The 27,500-nt window shown below is 44.2% G+C and overlaps 2 protein-coding genes across 8 annotated transcripts in view; one reads left to right on the forward strand and one right to left on the reverse strand.

The window, feature by feature from the left end:
* The window catches only part of LOC121700056 (formin-like protein 1), a 19,827-nt gene extending 5,613 nt beyond the window's left edge, over nt 1-14,214 (forward strand). Inside the window, exons 8-18 of one of the 2 annotated variants that reach the window (XM_042082730.1) lie at nt 430-554; nt 1,000-1,202; nt 2,793-3,027; nt 4,528-4,596; nt 5,064-5,144; nt 6,369-6,498; nt 6,962-7,125; nt 8,088-8,189; nt 8,710-8,814; nt 10,916-11,030; nt 14,037-14,214. In XM_042082730.1, coding sequence (XP_041938664.1) covers nt 430-554; nt 1,000-1,202; nt 2,793-3,027; nt 4,528-4,596; nt 5,064-5,144; nt 6,369-6,498; nt 6,962-7,125; nt 8,088-8,189; nt 8,710-8,814; nt 10,916-11,030; nt 14,037-14,137 — 1,430 coding nt within the window. In that variant the 3' untranslated portion in view covers nt 14,138-14,214. Of the gene's footprint in view, nt 1-429; nt 555-999; nt 1,203-2,792; nt 3,028-4,527; nt 4,597-5,063; nt 5,145-6,368; nt 6,499-6,961; nt 7,126-8,087; nt 8,190-8,709; nt 8,815-10,915; nt 11,031-12,022; nt 13,559-14,036 lie in introns of those variants that run through there. The other variant, XM_042082731.1, reaches the window with a different exon arrangement.
* An 8,547-nt stretch (nt 14,215-22,761) lies between these two features.
* The window catches only part of LOC121700054 (SRC kinase signaling inhibitor 1-like), a 98,382-nt gene continuing 93,643 nt past the window's right edge, over nt 22,762-27,500 (reverse strand). For all 6 annotated transcript variants that reach the window (XM_042082726.1, XM_042082725.1, XM_042082727.1 and 3 more), the window contains one exon: nt 22,762-24,595. In XM_042082726.1, coding sequence (XP_041938660.1) covers nt 24,431-24,595 — 165 coding nt within the window. In that variant the 3' untranslated portion in view covers nt 22,762-24,430. The remainder of the gene's footprint in view (nt 24,596-27,500) is intronic.

The raw sequence follows: 27,500 nt of genomic DNA on the forward strand, positions 1-27,500 counted from the left end.
TCTCTACCTCTCTCTCTCTCTACCTCTCTCTCTCTCTCTACCTCCCTCTCTCTCTCTACCACTCTCTCTCTCTACCTCCCTCTCTCTCTCTACCTCCCTCTCTCTCTCTACCTCTCTCTCTCTACCTCTCGCTCTCTCTCTACCTCCCTCTCTCTCTCTACCTCTCTCTCTCTCTCTACCTCCCTCTCTCTCTACCTCCCTCTCTCTCTCTACCTCTCTCTACCTCTCGCTCTCTCTCTACCTCCCTCTCTCTCTCTACCTCTCGCTCTCTCTCTACCTCTCGCTCTCTCTCTCTCTTTTGCATCCTTTTTCTTTTTCTGTAACTTTTTTCCTTCTCCCTACTTTTTCACTTCTTTGTCCCTCTCTCTCTCCACCCCTCTCTCGTCCTCTCTCTCTTTTCTCTCTCTCTCTTTCCCTCTCTCATTTCAGGCGTGAAGACCAGGAGGCCTATTCAGACTAAGTACCGCATGCCCTTGTTTAACTGGCAGGCTCTGAAGGCGGAGCAGGTGGCTGGCACCATCTTCACCGAGCTGGATGATGAACACGTGCTACTGGTGAGCAACACAGATGTGTGTGTGTGTGTGTGTGTGTGTGTGTGTGTGTGTGTGTGTGTGCATGTGAGTGAATGTGCATGTGTGTGTGAGTGTGTGTGTGTAGGCTATGTGTATGTGTAGGCTATGTGTATGTGTACTGTATGTGTGTGTTCGTGTGTGTGTGTGTGTGTGTGTGTGTGTGTGTGTGTGTGTGTGTGTGTGAGTGTGTGTGTGTGTGTGAGAGAGAGAGTGTTCCTATTGCTTGGTGTCTGTTTAAGTTTATGGAATTTAAAACTGATTTGAATGTGCTTGAATCAATCTGTGGCAGAATATTAATCTTGTTTCTTCCTTCCTGTCCATCTATCTGTCTGTCTCTCTCTCTCTCTCTCTCTCTCTCTCTCTCTCTCTCTCTCTCTCTCTCTCTCTCTCTCTCTCTCTGTCTCTCTCTCTCTCTCTCTCTCTTCAGGAGTTGAACATGGACGCATTTGAGGAGCAGTTCAAGACCAAGGCCCAGTCTGCGCCAGCGGACGTGGGGACCCTGAGGATGAGGACTGCCCACCGCGCCCCCAGCAAGGTCACCCTCATGGAGCCCAACCGGGCCAAGAACCTGGCCATCACCCTGCGCAAGGGCGGCATGACAGCGTCCAGCATCTGCACCGCCATAGAGACGTATGACCGCACACACACGCACATGCATGCACACATAGACACACATTTGCACGCACGCACTCATACACCCACACACACACATACATGCACGCACACATAGACACATACACACACACATGCACACACACAGGCACACACACACAAGGACACACATAGTCACTCATTCACACACACACACACACACACACACACACACACACACACACACACACACACACACACACACACACACACACACACACACAGTGCTGAAGGTGCACTCAGTATTTCCATTTGAATAGATATCTTCATTCTCCTGCGGGGCCTCTTATCCTGCCTTCATTTTGCTTGGTGATTTGAATCTTCTTCTTCTCATTCCACTCCTATTCCATTCTTCTCTCTCTCTCTCGTTTTATTTCTTACTTTCCCCTCATTCTTTGTCTGCTGTTTCCTATTTCTAGCCTGACGTTGTCATACTCAAATTCTAGTCAGAATATGAGTCTGATACTGCTCCATTGGGACGTAATTATGGGGCATGTTTCAACCGATACAGGGGGGGAATGCCTCTGCACTCAATTGGATAGACCTAACCAATCAGAGCAACAAAATAGCTTACCGTGAGGTGTAGGAAGAAAACACACAAACCATCCTTCTACTCCTATATCCCATCTGTTTTTAAAAATAATTCTGTTGAACAGTGATATGCTACAAACATTAAACGTTAAACAGCTGGGAAAGGCTGTCGCAAATCCCTCGAACAGGTGGTCAATCAGAGATTTCAAACGAACGAGGGAACATGTCGCAATGCAACAGCAACTGTTTTCCCTTGATGAAAGTGAAACCACCAGTTTTCCCACTTCTCAACTTTGGCCAAAGTTTCAGAAATAATCGTTTTCAGTGATACAAACTCATTAAATAATATGAATTTTCCATATGGGGTCTTAAAAGCCATGTATCCTTCTAGCCACAGCGTTTTAGTTTCAAACATAAGCCTAATCTAAGTGTGCCCAGATGACGTGATAGACATCATCGTAAAGCCTGATTTGATTGGTCCGCCCGATTTAGGGCGCGCATACTTGCCCCACAATTGAGCAATGCCAGACCGAACTTCCCGTGGGGCGGGACTAAGTTCGGAATGGCACCCAGGCTATCCTATTTCAGCATCTTAATTTATTGCTCTCAGTCTTCCAGTGGCTTTCCTATAATGTTGATGGTATACACTACAACATCTATGGTATACTCTACCATTTCTATGGTATACACTATGATGTCTATGGTATACATTATAATGTCTATGGTATACACTATGATGTCTATGGTATACACTATAATGTCGATGGAATACACTATAATGTCGATGGTATACACTATAAATGAAGGACTATTGTCCATGTAGATGGATTGGGGATAGCAATAATACATGCATTAATTGTGTCACTCAAATGTAAATTCTAATTGTACACTGTATACACTAGGTACATCATATACATCAAAATGGAAGGGGAGGACTGCAAAGAGATGGTTTGGGGATAAGTAGGCTACCTACATTAATTGTGTGTGTGTGTCTCTCTCTCTCTCTCTCTCTCTCTCTCTGTCTCTCTGTCTGTCCAGTTATGACCTGAAGTCTCTGAGCCTGGACTTCCTGGAGCTGCTGGAGCGGTTTGTGCCGTCCGAGTACGAGCAGAGGCTGATTGGGAACTACCTGCGTGAAGGGCGCCCCCTGGAAGAGCTGAGCGAGGAGGACCGCTTCATGGTGCGCTTCGGCCGCATCCCGCGCCTCACGCTGCGCATCAGCACGCTCACCTTCATGGGCAACTTCAGCGACAGCGTCCAGATGCTGCAGCCGGTGAGGCTACACACACACACACACACACACACACACACACACACACACACACACACACATATAGGCTTTTGATGGTATATAGGCTTGGTTGTTGATTGGCTGTATAATGATAGTGATAGTGATAGTGTTGGCCATTATGTTCCCCTGTCATTGCAGGGCTCTTACTTCCCATTTTATGGCGCACCTGCTGCTAACAAACACGGATTACACTTTACTTGACAGTATCGACATAAGAGTGACGTGACACTGTCATGAATGTGTCATAAACAAGTCATACACGTTTATGACATAACGCTTCTGTTTTCAAGTGACATTCGGTTTTTGTCATAACAAGTTAGGGTTAGGGTTAGGGTTAGGGTTAGAGTTAGAGATTAGGATTAGGGTTAGGGTTCATGTGTCATGACAGTGTCATATGTTCATGACTGTCATGTCACTCTTATGTCGATACTGTCAAGTAAAGTGTTAGCCAAACATGTTCATTAATGTGGTAGAGAAGGTCACGACCTTGAGAGCATGCCCAGTAAAGCCTCAGGTCCGCAGGGAGCCTAAAAGGCAACTTACAAATTACATTACCGGTATTTACTATTTGTCCAAACATAACTAAAAATATTTGTAATATATCAAATCACTAGACCACTGTAGATATAAATGCATTAAATATAAACTACATATTTTGGCATTAAATTACAAAATGACTTACATTTTATAATAACTATATAAATGTATTTTAGGTTCGAGTCTGATCCAAGTCATTTCCCGATCCCACCCCATCTCTCTTTCCCACCCATTCCCACTTGCTTCCTGACACTCGCTTCTCTGTCCTATCGGATTAAAGGCATAACCCTCCCTCAAAACAAACAAACAAACAAACAAACAAACAAACAAACAAACGACCAATCGATTGTGCATCTTGTCTGTTTTTCTCTAAGCATCGTGTTTGCATGTGGACTGTTGAATCACTCAACTGTGAAAGAATAAAAGTGTCCATATGACTAACAAGAGCGCTGCACAGTGTGTGGCTGAGACAGCCCCTCAAATCTTGTCTCACTTTTATATTAAAAAAAGAAACCAGTAAAAGCAGCAGAAGCAGAAAAAAGCTTTTGTGACTTTCTGTCTAGAGGCATTTATCTTAATTATTGCTGCAATAATGTGTTGAGTGCTTGAGTGGTTTAAGTACAGTGTGCTGGGAGAGGACTATCTATACTATGCTCTTGAGCATAATTCAGATAACAAATGAAAGCTTTTATTTTCTCATTACACTAAGAAGCAAGAGATGATAATCAGTTTATTTGTGTGTGTGTGTGTGTGTGTGTGTGTGTGTGTGTGTGTGTGTGTGTGTGTGTGTGTGTGTGTGTTCACTTCTTGCAGGGTCCATGAAGAACATTTTAATTATATTCTGCAGTTTATAATCATTTTCTTGGAGTTGTAACTTTGTTATGAGACTTGAACTGGTGTGTACATTTGGTTACTGATTTTGTTATTTTCCTTTTGTTTTTCCAGCAACTAGATGCCCTCATCGCAGCCTCCATGTCCATTAAGTCGTCCTCCAAACTGAAGAAGATACTCGAGGTACAGCACACCACAGAAACCTGTAACGTCATTTTGGTGGTGAATTCACAGCATCTGCTACAAAGATTCAGAACAAAGCTATCATTATTACCATTATCAAGAAGTCAAAGAAGCATTATAACATACACTTCCAGCTGCAAAGGCTTACTGGGTAACACCATCATCAATGCTGCATGAATTCTGTTATGAGTATGTATAAATAGTTATATAATACTAATGTCAGTAATTATGGTATTAATATATATTTAATTTCACATTAATTGTGTTTAACAACCACAAGAGTACAGTAGTGTGACTTTTAACAGTAGTACTCTGGTAGTACATGTTGTGTTGTGGAAGTAGTGGTTGTAGGCTATTGGTCGTTAGCGTTCTGCTAAGAGTTAGCTTTTTTAGCCCGAGTCAGGTGTTTGGCCCTGATGTTGCAGACAGGCAGCAAGCATGGCCTGAGGTGCTGTCTCTTCTCGTAGATCATTCTGGCTTTCGGGAACTACATGAACAGTGGCAAGAGGGGAGCAGCCTTCGGGTTCCGACTACAGAGCCTCGACATGGTGAGACGCACACACAAAACCACTTTAATAACCTACAGAGTTTATCTATATATTTATAATATGTAAGTTCAACAATAGACCCTTTCAACAATAAAAACAAAAACAATGCTTGAACATTCTATTTGGTTCCCAATCTACTTCCTCTGCATTAAGATAACATATGGAATGTTAAAAAGGAAGTCTTGTGGGGCCAACTATGATGGAACTCTCTTGAAAGGGTCTATAATTTCAGACGAGGAAACACAACAGAAGCAATTACCCTTTGACAACATTCACACAATTCAAAACTTCTACATAGATATTTATGAACATGCAGTAGGCCTATAACCAAACTACTACAGTAACACTCACATAATTTAACTTTGGAACATTTATATATGAAGGCTTATACAAACACAAAACAAACACAACCTATCAGTTTAAAATTATGACTGTGAGTAAGTTCTGCAACATTTTTGTTTTTCAGTAGATATGGAAATAAGTTTCAGGTTACTGATGCAGTGGCATCCAAAGAAACTCTGTTTACTGAAATATTTAAAACCTTGTCTTTCTCTTGTAAGATATCCGCATCTTACAATACTTGTCACATCGCTTTTGTACTTTGAAGCCTACTATTAGCATATTCTGGGTCTTGTGTTGTTGTTCCTCTGATAAACATGAATATGCTAAACTTTTTGTCACGCATCAAGTGTGTGTGTGTGCATGATGTGTTTTTCTATTCTGTGAATTGCCTTTTCACTCACACTTTCCCTGAGCTCTCCGCCATGTAACATCATATAAACATGTTATAACAGACGTTAAAGTTGTGTAGGTAACTGTCAGATAGATCTCAGAATTGTGTGCAGCATGGTATCTTGTGGTATTCACTAATAAGCTGTCATAGTGGCAGATATATCCAAAAGGATGAATTAAAATTCAATGTTATTGTCATTGTGCAGAACACAGGTACAAATGCAAATGCAATGTGGATGCTGAAAGTATTGTTAAATGTGTGTGTGTGTGTGTGTGTGTGTGTGTGTGTGTGTGAGAGAGAGAGAGTCCATTACTGACTACAAATTACAGAGAGAGAGAGAGAGAGAGAGACACACACAATTAATGTAGTCTGCATGAGTGTGCATGCGTCACATGCATGCATGTCTGTGTGTGAGTGTGTGTGCGTGCGTCACATGCGTGTGTGTGTGTGTGAAACTCATGAGCAACGGTTGTGCTTCTGTGTGCTCTCAGCTGCTGGACACCAAGTCGACTGACCGGCGGCAGACCCTGCTCCACTTCATCGTCAGCATCATCCAGGAGAAATACCCCCAGCTGCAAGGCTTCTACTCCGAGCTGCCCTTCATGGACAAGGCAGCACTGGGTGAGTGGGCAAAATGTGACACACACACACACACACATGCATATGTACACACTCAAACTAACAGACAAACAAACAAATAAACAAACAAACAAGGGGGATGTACACACAGAGAAGGCCCACATACACACATCATGCATGTGTACCACACACACACACACTTGACCACTTTTTACATTAGGGTGCATAAAGTAGACAGACAACTTCATGTGAGGCATAGAGAAGACATATAACTCACACCACATGTGTCCCTGTTGCAGGTGAAGGCACACACACACACACACACACACACACACACAAACACACACACACATCATGCATGTGTACCACACACACACTTGACCGCTTTTTAAGTTAGGGTGCATAGACAACTTTATGTGAGGCATAGAGAAGACATATAACTCACACCTTTATGTGAGACATAGAGAGGACATATAACTCACACCACGTGTCCCTGTTATGCCAGTGTCTCTGGACAGCATCCTGCAGGACGTGCGTGCCCTGGAGAGGGGTATGGATTTGACCCGGAGGGAGTTTGAGGAACAGGAAGAGAGCATGGTGCTGAGAGACTTCCTGTCCAGCAACGAGAAGCTGCTGGAGTCCATGGTGAAGGACAGCAAGACCGCACAGGTCAGCAAATAAACAGGAACCCGCAAAATAAACAAACACAACAACATACAGTTTGACACTGAATGGTTGGTCTCAGCAGTATGTGAAATATTTGTATAAATACTCAAATGTATAGCACTACATTAAAGTGGCCTCTACGCTTAAGAAACAAAAAAAGATTTTAAGGAAAATGAATCACTTTTTTGTTTATAATCTCGGTGCTTGGAAACCCGTGAACATAAATACAAATCAAGATGTATTCAAATTCAAACAGGCGTTTGTGACCCTGTAGTCTTATTTGTAAGGTAAGATTAAGAGGTGTAGAAGGGCACAACACCAGTGTTATGGGTTTGACCCCTGCAACATACTGCAACTTGATTACCGTTCCTCAGTTGCAAGTTGCTTTGTATAAAATCGTCTGCCACATTAATCAGTGTACAGTAATTTCCTGTGTATTAGCCGCATTGTGTACAGTATAAGCGACAGGGCAGTGCTTTATGTTATGTTAAAAGAAACAAAACCATATTAATACCATATTAACTGCCCCCGTGTATTAACCTCATAGTTAAAGACATTTTGCAAAATCAATGTATAAGCTGCGGCTAATAGTTGGGAAATTATGGTAAATATATTTTTGGTGTCTGTGTGTGACGGAGTGCTTACACTACGGTTGAGTATTCTGCTCTGACTGCCATGCCAACGAGCCTGACTCTTTGACGTTACGGTCAAGCTGCAGGTTTGAGACCCAGGTTTGTGGGCTTGATGGTGTTTTAAGCCCCCACCGTCGACTTCAAGGCAGCGCTGTGACCGTCGACTTCAAGGCACTTAACCCTAACCCTAGCGTCTTCCATGCAGTGCTGCCTGGAAAACGACATTGGGGGCTTAAAATACCAAACACCAGTTTGTGGCTGGGTGGGGTCACTGATCTCTTCCCTTCGCTACACTGTGAAATATTATGTGTTAATATGTCTTATCCATTGCAGGAGGTGTATGACTCCGTGGTGGAGTACTTTGGTGAGAACCCCAAGACCACCCCTCCATCCGTGTTTTTTCCTGTGTTCGCCCGGTTCATCAAAGCCTACAAGGTAGAACAGGCTGCCTTCTCCACACACCTCACACACATACAGAACGCCTCACCTCTGATCTCTGCCACTAGGCGGCACCACTATAAAGATTGCATACAGTTTTTTTTACCCATAAGTGATACAAAATATTGTGTTGAAGTTGTAATGACGAAGCTCAGTGGAGTGTTGCTAAGAGATTTTTCCACTTAGTCACCCTTGTTGTGTGTGAAAAGGAGCAGTAATCTAACTGAGGCTTTCATCATTTGAGATTTAGCAATGCATGGAGATTATTCTTACTTGCGTCTGGGTGTTACACTTCACCGATCTGCTCTGTCTTTTTTTCTTCTCCTTTTTCCGGCGTTCTGGTCTTTTTTACTTTCCGTCTGGCTCTTTCTCTCCCTCCCTTTTTTCATCGTTTTCATACTCACCCACCCCACACCATCTCTCTCTCTGTCTCTCTTCCTCTCTCTGTGTGTCCTTACTTTCTCTTTCTCTTTCCCTCCCCCCCCACTCTCTCTCTCTCTCTCTCTCTCTCTCTCAGAAAGCGGAGCAGGACATTGGGCAGAGGAAGAGGCAGAGTGCTGTGATGGGTGAAGAGGGCCATGAGACGCTCCCATCACCCACAGGCAAAGCTGACTCTCACAAGGTAGCCCTCACACACACACACACACACACACACACACACACACACACACACACACACGCACACACTCACATGCACACACACACACACACACACACACACACACACACACACACACACACACACACACACACACACACACACAAACAGTGCACATACACACAGGGTTGGGTCAGATTACTTTGAAATGTAATCCATTACTGACTACAAATTACATGGCAATCAGTAACGTAATCAGTTGGATTACCAAAAACATGTAACGTACAGTAATCTGATTACTTTAGGATTACTTTTAGATTACTTCAATAAATATGCCCATTAAGTAAAAGACACCACCACAGAATTGATGAAAGAATTCTCATTCTATTTTCTCCACTCTTCTCCAAACAATGAATTTAGGTTTCGCTGGATTTTTTTGACCCAGGGGCATGGCCTGAGATTGGTATAAAAAAGGGAAGCATTAAACCCAAATGACACCATGTCCATTTCAATTGTGGGGGTGAGAAAATTATTATTTTGGGATGTTTTTCAACCAGGGCGACCTGGTGACTTTCTCAAAGTAAACGGTAACACTAAAACAAGAGGCTACATTAAGATTAGGAGGAAAAGATCAGGCAGTGTGCCGAGAGACCTGCCCCAATAGTATGTAAGTTAGTAAGTAAGTAGCCTATATATTTTGATCCCATGAGGATCCGTGAATTAGTGAAGTCGAACCGGCAAGCCCAAAGGCCGAAGCCCTAACCAGTGGGCCATGGCTGCCCCAAAAGGTAGCATTTCAACATTAAACCACACAATGATTCAAAACATACAGCCAAACAAGGCAAGAAATGGTTAACAGAGAACAATATCAACATTTTAGAGCGGACCTCAATCCGTCAAAAAAGTGAGCACAAGGCCAAAGTGATGGCAAATAATCGTTCCTGCCTCAAAATCCAGATTGCTGCTAAAAAGGTGCAGTCTACAATCATTGTGGAGACATGAAGAGGCTTGGTGGGTATTATATGAACCATTTTGAGAGCTGTGGTGGTAAATAAAGATGTTTCCAGTGAGTGTTTAAAAAGGCTATGAATAATTTTGAACATGCAATTTTTAATAAAAAACACTTTTTTTTATTCCATGTTTTCACCACATTGTCTTGCAACCTTTTGGCATGTGAATTTTCAGTGTCATTTTAATTAAGAACAAACATATTGGTCAAGAGAAAATCAATATTTGCCAGGGGTATGAATAATTTTGTTCTTAACTATATCTTAAAAAAGTCTAAAAAGTGAACATCCAAATGAACTGCTTGTCAAATTAAAAGATAGCTAGGCTATCCTAAGAAAGTTGCATTGTTTGCATGATAAAATGTAATCAGGTAATCCCCAACAATGTAACTGTAATCTGATTACACAATGTTTTTATTGTAATCTGGGCTGATTATAGTTACTTGACTTTTGTAATCTGATTACGTAATTCAGATTACATGTAATCCATTACTACCCAACCCTGCATACACACACACACGCAACACGCAAACAGCATGCTTGTAAGCATTCACATCCATGCTACATACATACAAACTCATAAAATCAAATGTGCCCATACTAGTCATAAAGTCATCCTTGCTCAAGTCACAAAGTATGCCTAATGTAATATTGATGAACTTTCTCTAATAAACATCTCAGCATCTATTTCAGGCTACAGCACAGTACATCCAAATACATTCTGCCCTTTTGGTGCTTTCCCAAACCCACGCCAGCAGAAACATCTAAACATGTTCCGGGGCCTGGCCAGGGATTTGAAATCATATTTTTTCTAATAGCAAATTCCATCAGGTTTAAACATACTGTTGTATTATTATGTTCAAAGGATACAGTACATCCAGATGTATTGATGTATTTTGTAATTAACATTTTATAGATTCCCTTTAGTACTGTTCTCTAGCCAAAGGCATTGGAGTTGGTATGGTATTCTCCCACAAACAGAATTAAAGATTAAACATTATTGATCTGTTCCATTAGAACCCCATGTGTGTGAGTGAGTGTGTGTTTCATGCGTGTTCATTTATTGACTACCTCATCTCCCCTTTGGTTAATACGAATGACCTTTGATCTCTCTGCAGTTACCCACAATGCCTAAGCTGCCACAAATGGACCTGATCGCCGAGCTGAAGAAGAAGCAGGTCACATCGCTGGTGCGGGAGGGCAAGGACGGCGCCATCGAGGACATCATCACAGGTCAGTGTGGGAGGGTTACAGGGGTCAGAGGTCAGAGGGTCCCACAACACCTCAGATTTAACCGGACATGGAATGGCTTAGTCGTCAGTACCAGCAGAGTGAGAAGCCTAGGAAATGGATCTTAAGGGAGAAATCCAGCAAGTTTTCACATAGATCTCCGTTTCTCAAGGTCACCGAGTACGAAACAAAACAAAAACGATCCGTTTTACCTAACTCGAGTTGCCACAACCAGTAGCTAATGCAGCCAGGCAGCTACAGCGTTAGACTCTGTGGGCATGTACATGGGGGCTCAAGGACATGGGGGAGGGGGGGTCACTCCTGGATGCCTGCCTGTTTCTTTTTACCATCTGTGGCTATGTCTAGTGCTGTATACTGTCAAATTTCCAATAGAGTGTCTGTAGGAACACAATAGGTTGAGCATGTTATAGTCACTGTATATGTAATGCCAGATGAATGTTTCATTATTCGTGATATAGAGTTGTCATTGTAAAAATCTCTAGAATATGTACTATTTGCTATTTACTAGTGTATTTACTACTTTTTATTTGTTCCTTCATCCTTATGTATCTCTTTCTTTCCAAAGAAATACATTGCTATTTACTTACATGGTAAAGAGTTACATGACTTGTTGGAAGACTTCCTCTACTATTCCTACTGCCTCTGTGTTTTATGGACCCTTTCAAGAGAGTTCCATTATCAGCATCATAGTTGGCCCCACAAGACTTCCTTTTTAACATTCCATATGTTATCTTAATGCAGAGGAAGTAGATTGGGGCCCAAATAGAACGTTCAAGCATTGTTTTTGTTTTTATTGATGAAAGGGTCAATACGTTCTCTCTGTTATCCTCCAGCAAAACTACTCATCACTTCATCTTACTTCATCTTTTCCCATCAATGGTCTTCTTAGTCACTCTATTCTCCTCCTCTTTTTCCTTCCTCTCTTTCTCGTCTCCTTCTCTCTCCCTCTCTCCCTCCCTCTGTGTGTCTCTCAGCTCTGAAGTCTGTTCCTTTCACGGCGCGCTCAGGGAAGCGTTCCTCTCGCCTGCTCTGCGATTCGGGCTTCAGTGACGACAGCCCCTCCTAACTCTGTCCCCTTTCCCTGCCTCTCTGCTCCGCTCTGACGTTACAGAGGTATCCTGCACTTTCTCTGTCTTTCTACGTCTGTCGGGGGTGGTCAGATTTAGTCAACGTTTCCGGTCGAATATTTCTCATTTTTTCTTTCTTTTCAGATTGTATATTCACACAATAGCTTTGGCTTTCGTCACTCTTTGTTCTTGTTTCTATGCCTTTTCCTCTATGCTCTCTCTCTCTTTGTGTCTTCTCTCTGACAACATCTCATGGTTTTTTTTTCAGTTGAATTGTTTTATCTCTGTGCTCGTCTGAAGCGCTGTTTTATTTTTCTGTTTGAAGACACATTTTCGGCTGTTCGGCTCCCACTGGGATTTATGAAAGTTGCTATATATTAGCGCCCCCTCGCTCTCTTTCTCTCTCTCACACACACACACACACTCTCTCTCTCTCTGTGTGCTAAAGCTGCTCTGTGATGAACATTTGATTTTGTATCTTTATTATGGGATGCATGTCTCCCCAGGAGACCTTCCCCAGCGTTTGAGTCCCCTTTGCTTTAGTGATTTCTTAGAAAAACTGCATAATGAGTTCATTTCTGCGGCAGCCATGGGGACTAGAGTACAGTATTTCTGATGAGGCAGAAAAATCTCTGTTTCAGTCTCTCTCTCTCGCTCTGTTTTAGCATGATTGTCTGTAAGCATAACTGTCTGTCACCCTATAACTAATCAACTGATTTGTCCGACTGGTTGTAAATTTAAAACTCTGTCTGTGATAACTTGCATACTTCACATGCATATTTCAAGTGCTTTTCTGTGTGTGTTTAGCCGGCCTGTTTTCTATTTGTGACTGTCTTGCTTGCTTTGTCGTGTGCTTGCTGTCTGATACATAAATGCTTTTTGGATGGCCTGCTTTTTTCTTCAGAAACTGTCATGTTTGTTTCTTATTTGCTTGGTTTCCACTGTGTGTGTGTGTGTGTGTGTGTATAAGGTGCTGTCTTTTTGTTTGTCTCTCTGTGTCTATCCAGATTCAAGGAAGGAGCTGTCTCCCTGTGTCTGTCGTGTAGTTCCTCAGACACGTAATGAGACAGACAGTCTGTCTCTGTCTTGCTGTGCAGCTTTCTTTTAATCTGTCTGTGTGTTCAGATTTGTCTGTTGAATGTTTGGTTCTGTAGGGCTATTTCTGTTTGGGAGGGTATATGTCTGTATGTCCAGCTCTGGTGGTCCGTACAGGCAGGTGTTTCCATAGAGGTATTTCTGTTTGTCTGGCAGTCTATCTTCCAGGGGTTATGGCTTTGAAGATTCCGTTTTTGGCCACCTGCTTTTAGGAAGATTTCTCTCTCTCGCTCTCTCTGTGTATTTGTGCCTGATAAGATGTATGCATGTGGGTGTACAGTATGACTTGTGATAAGATCCATTTGTGTGTATGTGTGTGAAAGGTTCCATGTGTGTTTGTGTGTGTGTGTATGTGATAAAATCCTTCTGTAAGTGTGTGTGTGTGTGTGTGTGTGTGTGTGTGTGTGTGTGTGTGTGTGTGTGCAAGCTATCTGATGTTTCTGTGTGTGTGTGTGTGTGTGTGTATATGTGATAAAAATCCTTCTGTAAGTGTGTGTATGTGTGTGTGTGTGTGTGTGTGTGTGTGTGTGTGTGTGTGTGTGTGTGTGTGTGTGTGTGTGTGTGTGTGTGTGCAAGCTATCTGATGTTTCTGTGTGTGTGTGTGTGTGTGTGTATATGTGATAAAATCCTTCTGTAAGTGTGTGTATGTGTGTGTGTGTGTGTGTGCAAGCTATCTGATGTTTCTGTGTGTGTGTGTGTGTGTGTGTATATGTGATAAAATCCTTCTGTAAGTGTGTGTATGTGTGTGTGTGTGTGTGTGTGTGTGTGTGTGTGTGTGTGTGTGTGTGTGCAAGCTATCTGATGTTTCTGTGTGTTGTGTGTGCAGGTCTGAGAAACCAGCCGTACATCCGTGCGGATGGAGGCAGACGCAGCGCTAAGTGGAAGCCTGCTCAGCAGCTGCAGGTGTCCTCAGACATCTCTCTGTAGTGCACGCACACACACACACACACACACACACACACACACACACACACACATATATGTGCACAGGCACAAACACACATACATAACACAGACACATACACACACACACAGATATGTGCACAGGCACAAGCACACATACATAAACACAGACACACACACACACACACACACACAGATATGTGCACAGGCACAAGCACACATACATAAACACAGACACACACACACACACAGATATGTGCACAGGCACAAACACACATACATAAACACAGACACACACACACACAGATATGTACACAGGCACAAACACACATACATAACACACACACACACACACAAAGATGCGTGCACAGACACACATACATAAACACACACACACACACACACAAAGATGCGTGCAGACACACATACATAAACACACACACAACATAATGATGTGCCCACTTGCATATGCACATTATTTTCTGCATCAAAGCTGCTGATTACTTATGAACTAATTAAATCTCGAATCAGCTGTTGTCACTTTCAATTGCATCATACTAGCCCTCCCTGAGTCTGTTCACACACACACACCTACAAAAACCTGGAAGCACATGTACACAAACACACACAAAAACACACACACACACACCTCAGGTTGGACTTGTTACTGAGGATCAGTATTTTGTCAGAACATTGCGCTCTCACAGACAGAACTGAAGACACGAAGCAAAAAGCTCAGCCTGTACTTCTCCTCTCTCTCTCTCCTTCTCTTTCTCTCTCATCATTATGTTTCATAACTAGAGCTGGAACAGGAACAGACTTACCTGAGATCAGATGAGGTCAGATGTGTATAAACAAGCAAAACTAAGGCGAACACAATTGATTTCTGTGAACGTTTGCACACAAACAAGTCTAAGTTTTTGGCAAAAAAACATGAATGCTGAACTAAAGGTTACCGTTTGGACAAACTTGGAATGTTCACTCAAAAACTGCAACATTTAAATGTTTAAAGACAATATGTTTGCCTCTGTTTTGCAGAATTTGAATATACCTTAAGTGTACTGCCATCATTTAAACAGAAGCTCTCAGCAACTGTATGCAATCCGCTTGCAACACAATCCACTCAATATGTACAGTAATATATACAGCAAATCATTTTATAATAATGGATGTTTATGAACAACACCTGTTTTGGTTTGACCAATTAAAATTTTATACCTGGAAATTAGTTTGTGGCTGTTTTTTGCAGTATATTGTTATTGTTATACTATATATTGGGTATGTACACATACACAAACTCACAAGACAAACATACAGACTCACACTCACACACATGTACAAACACACACACACACACACACACTTACTTACATCCAGTAAACAAGCTAAGCTTGTTTAATAAGAGATCCACTTTATTAGTCACAAAAACACAACAGGGATTTTACAAAACCAACAGTCTCAGATACATACAGTACATCTCTAGACTCTTCTCACAAAAGCAGCTACACATTGTTGTTGTTGTCGTTGTTTGTTTTTCTCATATATTCTTTGATTCTATTTTGTTTTCATTGTACATTTACGTCTATAACACGGCATGGCATTCACACATTGTATTGATTGAATAATCAAGAAGTCTTTAGTACTTGTAAACGTTGCCATCACATTTCTTGCGGTTCCACTGGCAGCAGCCTCCCTACCTCACAATAGGGTTGTCACGGCAACAGCAGTGTTTTTTTTTCCCCCATTGGCTTACAGTACCTCCACACAGTAATAAGGAATCATGACGGAACGCACAACAGTTAAAGGGATCGTATGTTGATCCACTTGCACTGAATAGATTTTTAACCAAAAAAATATCTTTCCTGTACAGTGTCTTTTAGTTTATGGTACACTCTTCTGGTTGTAGAATGTCAACGGGAGACCTAATCTTTCTGCATGCAAAGATCTAGTTTGATTACACTGTACATGCAGTAAGCTATCTCATTACTTTTCTTAAGGTGTATAGGCTATATATTCATATATGTATATATATGTATGTATATAAAAAACATTTGAAATCAAATTGACGTAAAAATTCACCAAAAATTAAAACATCTCTCAATAATACAGACTATGTACAGATACTTTATACTCTCTATTCCATTTTAACATCCCATGATGAGGTTAGACCTCTACAGTGTGTGTGTACATACCCACACCACAAAGGCCCCTGCTTTGTCGAGACTTTTAAAAAGTAAAGAGAAACTAGAATATTTCTTGGCACTTCCTTTGAGAGAGCTACATAAGACCTCCTTAAGACCCTTAAAATGCAGATTAGCGGTTGCAGTTCCTCTAAAAGCTTCTCAGGTAAGCGATGATAAATGTTACACACCATTAACTCAGGGTAATTGTAGTAGCCGTTCCTGTCATTTAGCACAAACCCTTGGGGCATTGAGTTGTGCCCTAACAGAGCCCTGAAGTGCAGTTCTATGTGTATGTAACTTGTGTTGTGTTGACAAGCACAGTACCACAATGGACTCCAACTTGCAATATTGGACATGGATGGAAGGTGTGCTAGCAAGGAGGCTAAAACCCATAGGTGCTAGCATCTGTTGCTAGCATGTCAGGGAGTGAGGTATCCTCACTGCACAGTACCGTATCTCCTAGCTACCTACCCTCACACATACATTTGAATACTCCACGCATTCCACACACATTTCCTACTTGTCCCAACAGAATTCTTTCGAAAGGCGACAGTCACACTGATAACATGAAGGGGAGCTGAGGGGAGACGAGAGTAGAACGATCGCTTCAAGTCGTTTACGAATAATAATATACATGAATATGTGCTCACATCATCAATGTATAAAAATACAAAAATGTTTAATCTGATTAAAAAACGTATAATCTCGGTATGTAGTTTATTTTTCTTTTTTACATTAGATAGTACTTGGTACTTATGTCCAGTATAAGTCTAATATCAATAGCGCATCTTCTCGCTAAGAACTAGCTAAATATGATTCTTCTAATTTCTTTAGACGATTTCATTTGTAGTTAATTGAATGATCTAGGTGCATTTACACTACTGAGATACAGTTAGATACTGTTCTGTCTATGCAATATGTCTCTATATGTGTTGTATTTACTGTGAATAGTAGGCTAGTAGACAGTGTCAGTACACTAGTTGTAGACGAGAGGGGGAGACTAAGAACTGGAAAATAAAGGAGAGAGAAACACAGGAAATTTCCAGAAAAAACCCTTGGGTTAAACTGACTGAATCACATTGATGCAGACCTGCCTGGCGGTAGGTGCTCGTTCACAATGAAAACGGGACTGACTGGTCTGTGTTTCCATGACAACATGGGGGGTAATAGCCACAGTGTTAAGTGTTCTACCGAGGTCAAAGATCAGAGGAAGCCTAGATAGGCACTAACTGAAACCAATTTGCCCTGATTCAGCCAAACTGAACCCACATTTTCTCCACAAGTTGGGAAACAAAGAAAGTAAAATTACTGAAGGTTTACCCAGTTCGGTGTAAGTGTTTTGTCATAACTTGAGGGGGGGCAGGGGTGAAAGAGAGACTTGAATCTCTTCTCTTCTCTTTCCTAACAGTAATCCAGACATTTGCAATCTGCTATATGAATGAAGTGCAGTTACTTAGAACAACCACAAGGAGGCCAAGAGCAGGGATGTCAGATCGGATAGGTTCACAGGACAAGCATAATGTCGCTTGATAAATGATTGAAGGATGACAAATCAGTGTGTGTGCGTGTATGTGTATGTGTGTGTGTGTGTGGGGGGGGGGGGGCTAGGGTAAGGTGGAGGTCACTAACTGACTCTATTCACCAGGGAGGATGTTTGTATCTCTTGTCTGGTTTTATACGCATCTGCTGCACTTCACACAGAGCCAATGTCCCCAGAGTAGGTCCTCATGCTGTCACTCTGATACAGTGGCTGACAGACTGCTTGAGCGTGTGTGTTTGTGTGTGTGAGTGTGTGTGTGTGTGTGTGTTTGAGCGTCAGTGAGTGAAGTGCTAATGTGTGTGTGTGTGTGTGTGTGTGTGTGTGTATGTATGTGTGTGTGTGTGTGTGTGTGTGTGTGTGTGTGTGTGTGTGTGTGTGTGTGTGTGTGTGTGTGTGTGTGTTGAGCGTCAGTGAGTGAAGTGCTAATGTGTGTGTGTGTGTGTGTGTGTGTGCCAGAGTCTGAGATGAACACGAACCCTGAGCTAAGATAATGCTCTCAATTTCCAAACCGGAGGAAGAGAAGAAGAGGAAGGATGATCTGAGAGAGAGAGAGAGAGAGAGAGAGAGAGAGAGTGTGAGAGAGAGAGAGAGGGAGAGAGAGAGAGAGAGAGGGAGAGAGAGAGAGAGAGAGGAGAGAGAGAGAGAGAGAGAGAGAGAGAGAGAGAGAGCGAAAGCGTACCACTCTCTCTGAGTGCTTAAAGAAGAGAGTGAGTGAGAGACGTGAAAGGAATAAAAGCTACACTGATTGATAGAGAGAAGAATCGAGAAAGTGACAGATAAGTCGAGAGATAGACAGAAACGGAAAGAACGCGGGGGCGCCGCCGACGCCGCCGAGTGTCAAAGCGGAGCCGCCTCCCGTAAGCCTCGGAGTTGAGCCTCATACACTTTCAAGGCTGTCACATCCCTGGTGCTCGAGCCTCAAGAGACCCCACGATTGTCACACTAAAAGTGTCTTCCTTCATTCCTCCTGGCCCACACACACACACACACGCACGTACCCACGTAGAGAGATCTCTCACACACACACACACAGAGAGATCACACACACACATGCACTGTGACTGTTCCACCATTACGGCTCTTTTATACTCCTACTTGCTGTATGGATATGCTGTCTACCCCCGTGTTCCACTGCAATGACATGTGATGTCTTCCTCTCTCTTCACACGGCCTATAGAGGAGAACCCTAATGTAAGCCTCACACCCCTCACCACAAAGTTATTCTACAGTGCAATACTCCAGCTGTTTAAGTGGTCGCCTGTGTGAATGGTACTATAAGTAAGTAAGTAAGTATATACTCTTTTGATCCCGTGAGGGAAATTTGGTGTCTGCATTTATCCCAATCCGTGAACTAGTGAAACACACTCAGCACACAGTGAAGTGAAGCACACACTAATCCCGGCGCAGTGAGATGCCTGCAACAACAGCGGCACTCGGGGAGCAGTGAGGGGTTAGGTGCCTTGCTTAAGGGCACTTCAGCCATGCCTACTGGTCGGGGTTCGAACCGGACACCCTCCGGTTACAAGTCCGAAGCGCTAACCAGTAGGCCACGGAGTGATGTATAGACTTCACAATGCATATCTGACATAGAACATGAAAATAAATATAATTCCAGGTCCATCGTTTTATGCTGTTTGAAATGTCCATCTCTACCTCCATCCCTTCCCTCCCTCTCTCTCTCTCTCTGTCTCTCACTCTTACTGCAAACTTCCTCTCCTCCAAAACACTTCAGAAAATGCTCCTCGTCAAGCCTCTGGCCCGAGTTCTTCTTCATGGTGTGAGAAAACACTTTAAAGTGGCAGTTACTCAGCTCAAGGGTGATAACGACGGACTGATCTGACTTAGTGTTAACTCATTTCCTCTCAACAAAAGAAGACACTTCTCTACCCTCCCATAAACAACCCCAGCCCCCCCAAACATACAAACAAACAAAACCAACTGAAGGCAGGGCAGGACCGAGGGAAAGGGGAAACTTGTTGTTACACTAATGCGCTCAGACACGAATCCAAGTTAGCCGTCACCCGCAGTCCTAAAGCTGTCGAATGGTTTAACCTTTCTGTCACAAATCTGAGAGAAAAGAGGAGAAAAGACCCGAGAGGGCCTGTTTAAACAAGATGGCCGCCCCAGCACAGTGGAGCCACAGAGGGCAATGAGAGTTATGGTTACAGCATGGACAACACCGAGGACGGACCTCCCATCAGCAGCCCCTGAAGAGGACGTGTTTGGTTGTGGGGGGGGGGGCCTTCGGTCAATTTGCCGGCCCTCTGGCTGTGGATAAAGATGTACGGATGTGGGTCAATGCCCACCATCTGATGGATGAGGGTGAGTCCAGCCCATACACAGGGGGTTGGCATGGGTAGGAGTGGGGGTACATCATTACACAGCAGTTGCTTAGAACAAAATACAAGGAGCTTATCTTGTCATCTTTTCCATGTTTTCTCTTCCTCCCTCGCTTTCTTTCTGTATTCTCTCCTCCTGTGGTGCATGTGAAAGGCTGCAGCGGAGGGGGGTCCTGGAGCTCACGGTGCGCAGCACCCTCTCTGGGGGTTGGCACAGATCTCCTGGATTAGCACTATGGTGGGAGGTGGATGTGTGTGTAGCAAAGATGTGAGAATATCTGTGTTTGTGTCCAATGTGTGTTTGAATGAGTATGCATGTGTGTAAAATGTGTGTATGTGTATCTGTGTGAAAGCGTGAGTGTGTGTGAGTGATTGTATGTGTGTGTGTGTGTGTGTGTCTGTGTGAAAGTGTGTGTGTGTGTGTGTGGAAGGAATCAGGAGAATCAGGATATTAAGCATCAAGCCAACTAAGCCCCTCAGGGTTGTATTTCCTGGGTCCCTATGTCCTAACTCAACCAATCAGAGGTGCTAAGAGGGACTCTCATCCTCATCCAGGACTTCCTCTGACACTCCTAGCCATTACAGACACGTGTCAAACTGTAGCAGGTGACAATAGCAGCTAAGCAGGGAACATATCGCACCCTTTTACTGTGTCAATCATGAGTAGCACACCATGAGTCCCACCGGAGAAAACATCATGACACCCACCATTCAAGACTTTCAGTCGTGTGCTTAACACCAGAGGTATTTATAGGAATTTGTAGGACTTTTCTTGTAGTTTTGGTTAAAAAGCACTTGTATGTGGACTACTGTGAGGCACTATAGTTGCGGACCCCAGACATTTACTGTGCCAAGGCAACTGTGGGGGCTGAATTCATTTCTGGATTTAACTTATATCTTACATACTTCTTAGATGCGTTTATATTTATATGTTTAATATGTTTAGATAAACCACCAATACATCATACATTTATGATTCTACAAACAGCTTTCTTCAACATTACATCAACTTATACAATAAGTTTAATTACATATATGAGACCAGAAATGAACTGGGCTTCCACAGTGTCACTTGTCTGGTCGTTACTATAGGCGTGAGATTGGGCTTGGCTAGACTGTCCAGATTGCACCTGACCCTTAACCTGACTCTCGCCAGATGAATTTCGTTCCGCCTAGCTCCGCCCAGCTCCACTCACATCCATCTGGGACCTCTTCCATTGAGAGTGATTTCAGCACCAGATTGTATGGTAGAGCCAATCAGGACGCAGGGCGGGAGTTTCATAGATGCGACGTAGCGTAGAAGCGACTGTGAGACTGTTCTCAGCGTGACGGGTTGGCTTCGATGTGAGTGGTTGAAGTAGCACGTCAATAGATGACAAACAAGTGGCTTAGCCAAACTTATGCAAGCATTTTTTAATAAGACCCAGCCTTCTGAAGCACCACTCCAATGGATCGATCCCAGATGGATGAGTGGAGCTAGGCGGCACGAAATTCATCTGGCGAGAGTGTCCCTGGCTGTGTTCCAGCACAGAGCATTCTTGATAGCACCTTCACTTCCTTAGCATTCGCTGGCCCTTTTTGTATGTGTTCGTTATGCAGACGTGCCCTGCTAAACTATTTAGGTCAAACCACAGGCTAATGCTAACACAGAAATCCACTCCTTGCACCCCCCCCCCCCCCCCCCCCACCCCTTCTTTTCCCCTTTTTTTACGAGCACCACTTTGTCCTTGAAAAAGGCGTCAGAGCAAGCGAGAAAATCTCCGGACCCTGTGGCGGGTTCGGTTAGCGGCCCAGCGTGGCCGGTGGAACGAATCGGGCGAGAGAGAGAGAGTGAGAGAGAGAGGGAAAGAGAGAGAGAGAGAGAGAGAGAGAGAGAGGGAAAGAGAGAGAGTGAGGAAGAGAAAGCCACGCCATGCCGCCTTCCAGATCAACCCTACGGGAGCGAGGGAATAAGGGGGCGGAAATCGGGGCCGGGAGGCACGTGTGTGTGTGTGTGTGCAAACTGGAGAGGAACAGAGAGACAGGCCTTGCTGTCATATCTCTCTCTCTTTCTCTCTTGCTCTCTCTCTCCTCTCCACTCCTCTCTCTCTCTCTCTTGCTCTCTCTCTTCACTCCTCTCTATCCCTCTCTCTCTCTCTCTCTCTTTCTCTTTTGCTCTCTATCCACTCTTCTCTCTCCCTCTCTCTCTCTCTCTCTACTCCTCTCTCACTCCCTCGCTCTCTCTTCCTCTCCCTCTGTCCTCCAGTCCTCTTCTACTCCTCTTTTTCTCTACTCCTCTTTTTTTTCCCTCCTTTTTTTTTGAGGGGGATGGATCGGGGCTGAGGATGCTGCTCTGCCCTGGCAGATAAGAGTCTCGCGGCGGATCAAGACCGACTCCAGGGCCCTCTCGTTTTCTCTTCCGCCTGTCTCTGCTCTCTTTCTCTCGCTCTTTGGTTTCGCCCACTCATTCTTCCCCGCTCTTTCACGATGACTTCTTTAGAGTGTTTCAAATGTTTGTGCTTTTATCAGTCCCGCCTGTGATCCTCTTGTCTCTCTCTCTCTCTCTCTCTCTCTCTCTCTCTCTCCCCCCCTCTCTCTCTCTCTCTCTCTCTCTCTCTCTCTCTCTTTCTCTCTCTCCGCCTCATGCAACAATACAATGTACAATCTCTCCTTTTCGTCTGTCATCCTCCCTCCATTCCTTGTCTTTCACTGGCAGACACCACAGCCCCTGCCATCTCTCTTTCTCTCTCTCTCTCTATCCATCTCTCCTCTTCTCTCTATTTATTGGTCAGCCATCCAGCCATCCTGAGGAGAGGGGCAGTTCAGAAGACAGCTGTGGAGGGCTTGAGAGGTTGGAATGGTGGAGAGAGGAGAGCTCCACATGCTGTGTGCTGTGTGCTGTGTGCTGTGTGCTGTGATATGCAGAGGGCTGGGAACGGGAACAGCTCTGAAAGGGCAGCCTCGCTCACTCACTCTGGCAGCGCTCGGCTTTTTAGCTGAAGAGACCAGGGAGAACAAATGGAGATACTGTCACATTAACACACACACACACACACACACACACACACACACACACACACTCTGACACAGAGGGAGAGACACACACACACACACACACCACACACACACACACACACACACACACACACACACACACACACACACACACACACACATGCTAGGTCATTGGCACAAAGTAAAATTAAATCATCATTAGACTGCATACTCTGTCTCCTTTTCGCCACCTCATTTCATTCTGTCCTTCTATTTCTCCTCTCTTTCTTTCTCTCTCTCTCTCTCTCTCTCACACACACACACACACACACACACACACAGGCAGACACACAAACACACACACACACAGAGCAAACAGATGCCTTGGCTTCTGATGGGAGGTACTGGCGAAGCACCAAATAAACACAGATGACGACTGCCAGGAGTTTATGACCCACTACCTTGGCTGTGACCTTGTGCTGTTTTCGCTGAGAGAAGTTTAGTGTGCTTCACAGCCCGCAGTCTTGGGAGAGCTCACAGGTCTCCTCACAAGTACCAAGAGGACATACAGTACATGTTAGACTGAGATACTGAAAATGTTCTATGTTCTGGCAATTGTGGTCCAGATCTGGCGCTGGCCCACAATCGGGGAGACGAGTGTGTGAGGGGAAGAGAGAGAGGGGTAAAGAATGATGACAGTGGGTCCTGGAGGTCGCAGCAGATGAGACGATGAGCCTCCACCGTACAGTCACGAGCGAGGAACAGTTGCCACACAACTGCACAGCGAGGCGACGAGGCAGCATCTGCAGCGCCACAGTCCAGCGACACGGGTCACCACCCGAGCCACCGCTGGCAGTCTGGCGCCACTGCGGGGGGGTGGGGGTCAGGGGCATAGGGAAGAGAAGGGTCAGTCAGTCTGGGACTACAGACAGCCACAGATGGCACAGATGGCACTCGTTGAGGAAGAGGGTTCCCGGCTCGCCGCTGGCATGGAGTGTGAGCGCCCCGACACAGGTTAAAGGTCACGTCCACGGTCCCAGGCGTGGCGGGAGGCTGTCGGCTGGAAAGTGTAGAGCGGAGTTAGCGTAGCAATTAGCCTCCTTGGCTAACGGCCAGTTCTTAGCCCTCGGCGGCTAACGGCTAGCTTTTAGCAGGCTAACTACTAGCGCTTAGCGGCTAACGGCTAGCGCTTAGCAGGCTAATGGCTAGCTCTTAGCGGCTAACGGCTAACTGGTTGGGAGCTAGCATTGTGTGGCTGACAGCTAGCATAGCTAGCATGGCCTCAGAAGTGGAAGACCTGCTGCTGGCCCTGCTGGCCCTGCTGCAGCTTGGGGAAGTCCTCGCGCTGCTTCCTGCTCCGCCGCTCCAGGCTGCTCTGCTGCAGGTGCTTCAGGCGTGTCGCCGCCGACGACTGCATGGGCTTGGAGCCTGAAGGGTTGGAGGCATTCTGGGTAGGTGGGAGCAAGAAGCAGGAAGAAAGAGGGCGAGAAAGAATCAGGAAATGGAGAGAAGATAAAAGGATAGGGATAAAAGGAAGAGGGAAGAGAATGAAGGATAGATAGAGAAGAATGAAAGAGTAATACATGCAGGGAAGAGAAGATGGAGGAGCGGGAAAAAAAACAAGGCCATGGAAAAGAAAGAAAGAAAGAAAGAAAGAAAGAAAGAAAGAATTCAGAAGGTTTGTGACAGCAGAGGGATTCAAAGTAATGGAAATAAGGAGAAACAGAAATGGGAGAGAGAGAGAGAGAGAGAGAGAGAGAGAAAGAAAGAGAGAGAGAGAGAGAATGTTAGATTTTCACGGGTGCTCGAGCGGTAGACCACATCCCACGGCCTACCTCATGTGTTGTGACAGGTCTCTGTATGAACTCTGTAAACACAGGGGTGAATATCCTCTCTCACACTCACACACACATATATACACATACACACACACACACACCACACGGCTTAGCAGGTAGGAAATGTCCAACCAGGAGAGCACACATTAACAACCACTTGCTAACACAGGCAGACACACATTGCCCACATGAATATGGTCAACAGATCACAGACACACATACACACACACACACACACACACACACACACACACACACGGATTCCAAATCAGGATTATTAGACCAGACAATTTAAATACAGCAATACCTGCAGTCAACAGTGAAAGAAAGCAGAGACCAAAGCTTCTGAATATCACTGTTCAATATGAAGAGTCAATACAAAATTACCTAATGAATATGTTCTGAACTGAAGTGTTTTAACACTGACTACTCTAACCTTTGACAGTGATATAACTCATTTGAAATCATGTGTGTGTAATTACTGTAAGAAAACCAATAAACTATTCAGGGTCTAAATATCTGTGATGACTACATTCAAAATAATTTATAAGCCATACAGTATGTGTCTGATGGTGTAATTTATAAAACTGGGGTGTTGTTTTGAAATATGATTAGATAATCAAAACTTTATCAAGTATCCAAGATGTATAATGCATAATATTTTTTCTTTCGTAATTCAGAAAGTTTTATCCATGATATCAAGAATGACTGAAACAGGTGTGCGCACGCGCACACACACACACACACACACACACACACACACACAAACAAAAGCAGGGCACCACACAGAATCAAGCCACTGCACACTAATGGCATTTAGAAGGGGATCAGTGTGAAGCAGTAGAAGTATTAAAGGGATGAGGTGCCAGGTTAGCGTGAAGTGTTAAACGGATGAGGTGCCAGGTTAGCGTGAAGTGTTAAACGGATGAGGTGCCAGGTTAGCGTGAGCAACAGGGATCCGGAATGTCAGACAGTAGCAGACGGACAGTAGACAGATTAGTGAAACCAATCAGTGGAGGGGGACATCTGGGAATCATGGGATAGGTGCTGGCCAAGCCTTACAGGGAGGCTACATGAGGCACATAACTGAAGCGCTCCATTCGAGTAAAAATAGTTTTAGAAGACTGGTCTAATTTTTTCGAACGCACACGCCGCTATCACATCTGGTATAGCCAGTTCCATTGATTACAGTGGAAGCTAATGGTTGCACACTGCGCGAATGGAATGATTCAGTCACGAGCCCGGTGTAGCTTCCCTGCTACAGATGGGCTCAGACAGACAGCAGACAGGTTAGTGAAACTAATCAGCGGAGGCCGACATATGGGATGGGCGCTGGCCATGTTGAATCAGTGCCCGGAGGGGCAGACTGACGAGGCAGTTGCCGTGGAGATGAAAAGACTGGTCATCTGGTTGGCATGGGCTATAGACATGGGTGGGGGAGATTTGGTGGTGGCGATGGTGGTGGTGAGGTGTGTGTGTGTGTGTGTGTGTGTGTGGCTTATAAATCCAGATGTGTGGGTAAACTGTCTGAATAGGTTACTACAGTGTGTCTGCGTGTTGCCAGTATCACTCTAAAACAATGACTCTGCCTTGAATAGTGTGTGTGTGTGTGAGTGTCCAATCTGGGCGCTGATCCAATGCGATGTGTGTGTGTGTGTATTTTTTTCGTGTGGATGCACACTCCTGTGTGCATTCATCCGTGTGTATGTGTGTGTGTGTGTGTGTGTGTGTGTGTGTGTGTGTGTGTGTGAGACAGTAACACACCAGAAGACAGCACTCTAACAAAACCTGTTTCTGCTTCCCTCTGTCGGTGGAGTCGGTTGGTGTGCAGCTGATGTTTCAGAAAGTGTTGCTCTCAGTCTAGTTTCTGCAGAGCTCTCAGTCGCTCCTAATGGGGAATCGATTGTCCTGACTGGCTAACGGCTATCACCGCGGCCGCTCGACCGTCTCCACGGAACGCTGATGGACGGAGTGTGGAGGAGTTCTACAGCCGTTGGCACGGCAAGGGAGTGATTAGATGGAGCCAACTGTCCTGTCTTGTCCATCAAGGAGGACTCATTCGGACTGGGAATCCCACCTCATGTCAAACACTGCACACCAGGAATGATCAGGAATATTCAATATAGAGTAGTATAGTATAGTATAGTATAGTGTATAGTATAGTATAGTATAATATATTATATGATACTAATTCCGAGAGTAGATACTAAAAAAAAGAAAACTAGTGGAATATACAGCTGCTGTTTGATAAAGCAAGACTGTAGGAAATTAGTTGGAGTATTACTTAACTAGCCAGTAATTGCTGCCGCAAGTTACTATATGTTCCAGCAGATGTTTTGCTATGATATTCTGTAGCCTTGCCTGAAGCTGTATGTCTGTCTTGCATCCATTGCTTAAATTCAATTGACTTGGTTTTCAGTTGGCAGGAAAAGAGAATCACATTTATGCCTGATGTCTGTGATCTAAAAGAGTAATCAGGGAACAGATGTAAGTTTGAGTTAGGGACTCAGTTTC

The sequence above is a fragment of the Alosa sapidissima genome, chromosome 24 (assembly GCF_018492685.1).
Source record: "Alosa sapidissima isolate fAloSap1 chromosome 24, fAloSap1.pri, whole genome shotgun sequence".
Taxonomy (NCBI): Eukaryota; Metazoa; Chordata; class Actinopteri; order Clupeiformes; family Clupeidae; genus Alosa; species Alosa sapidissima.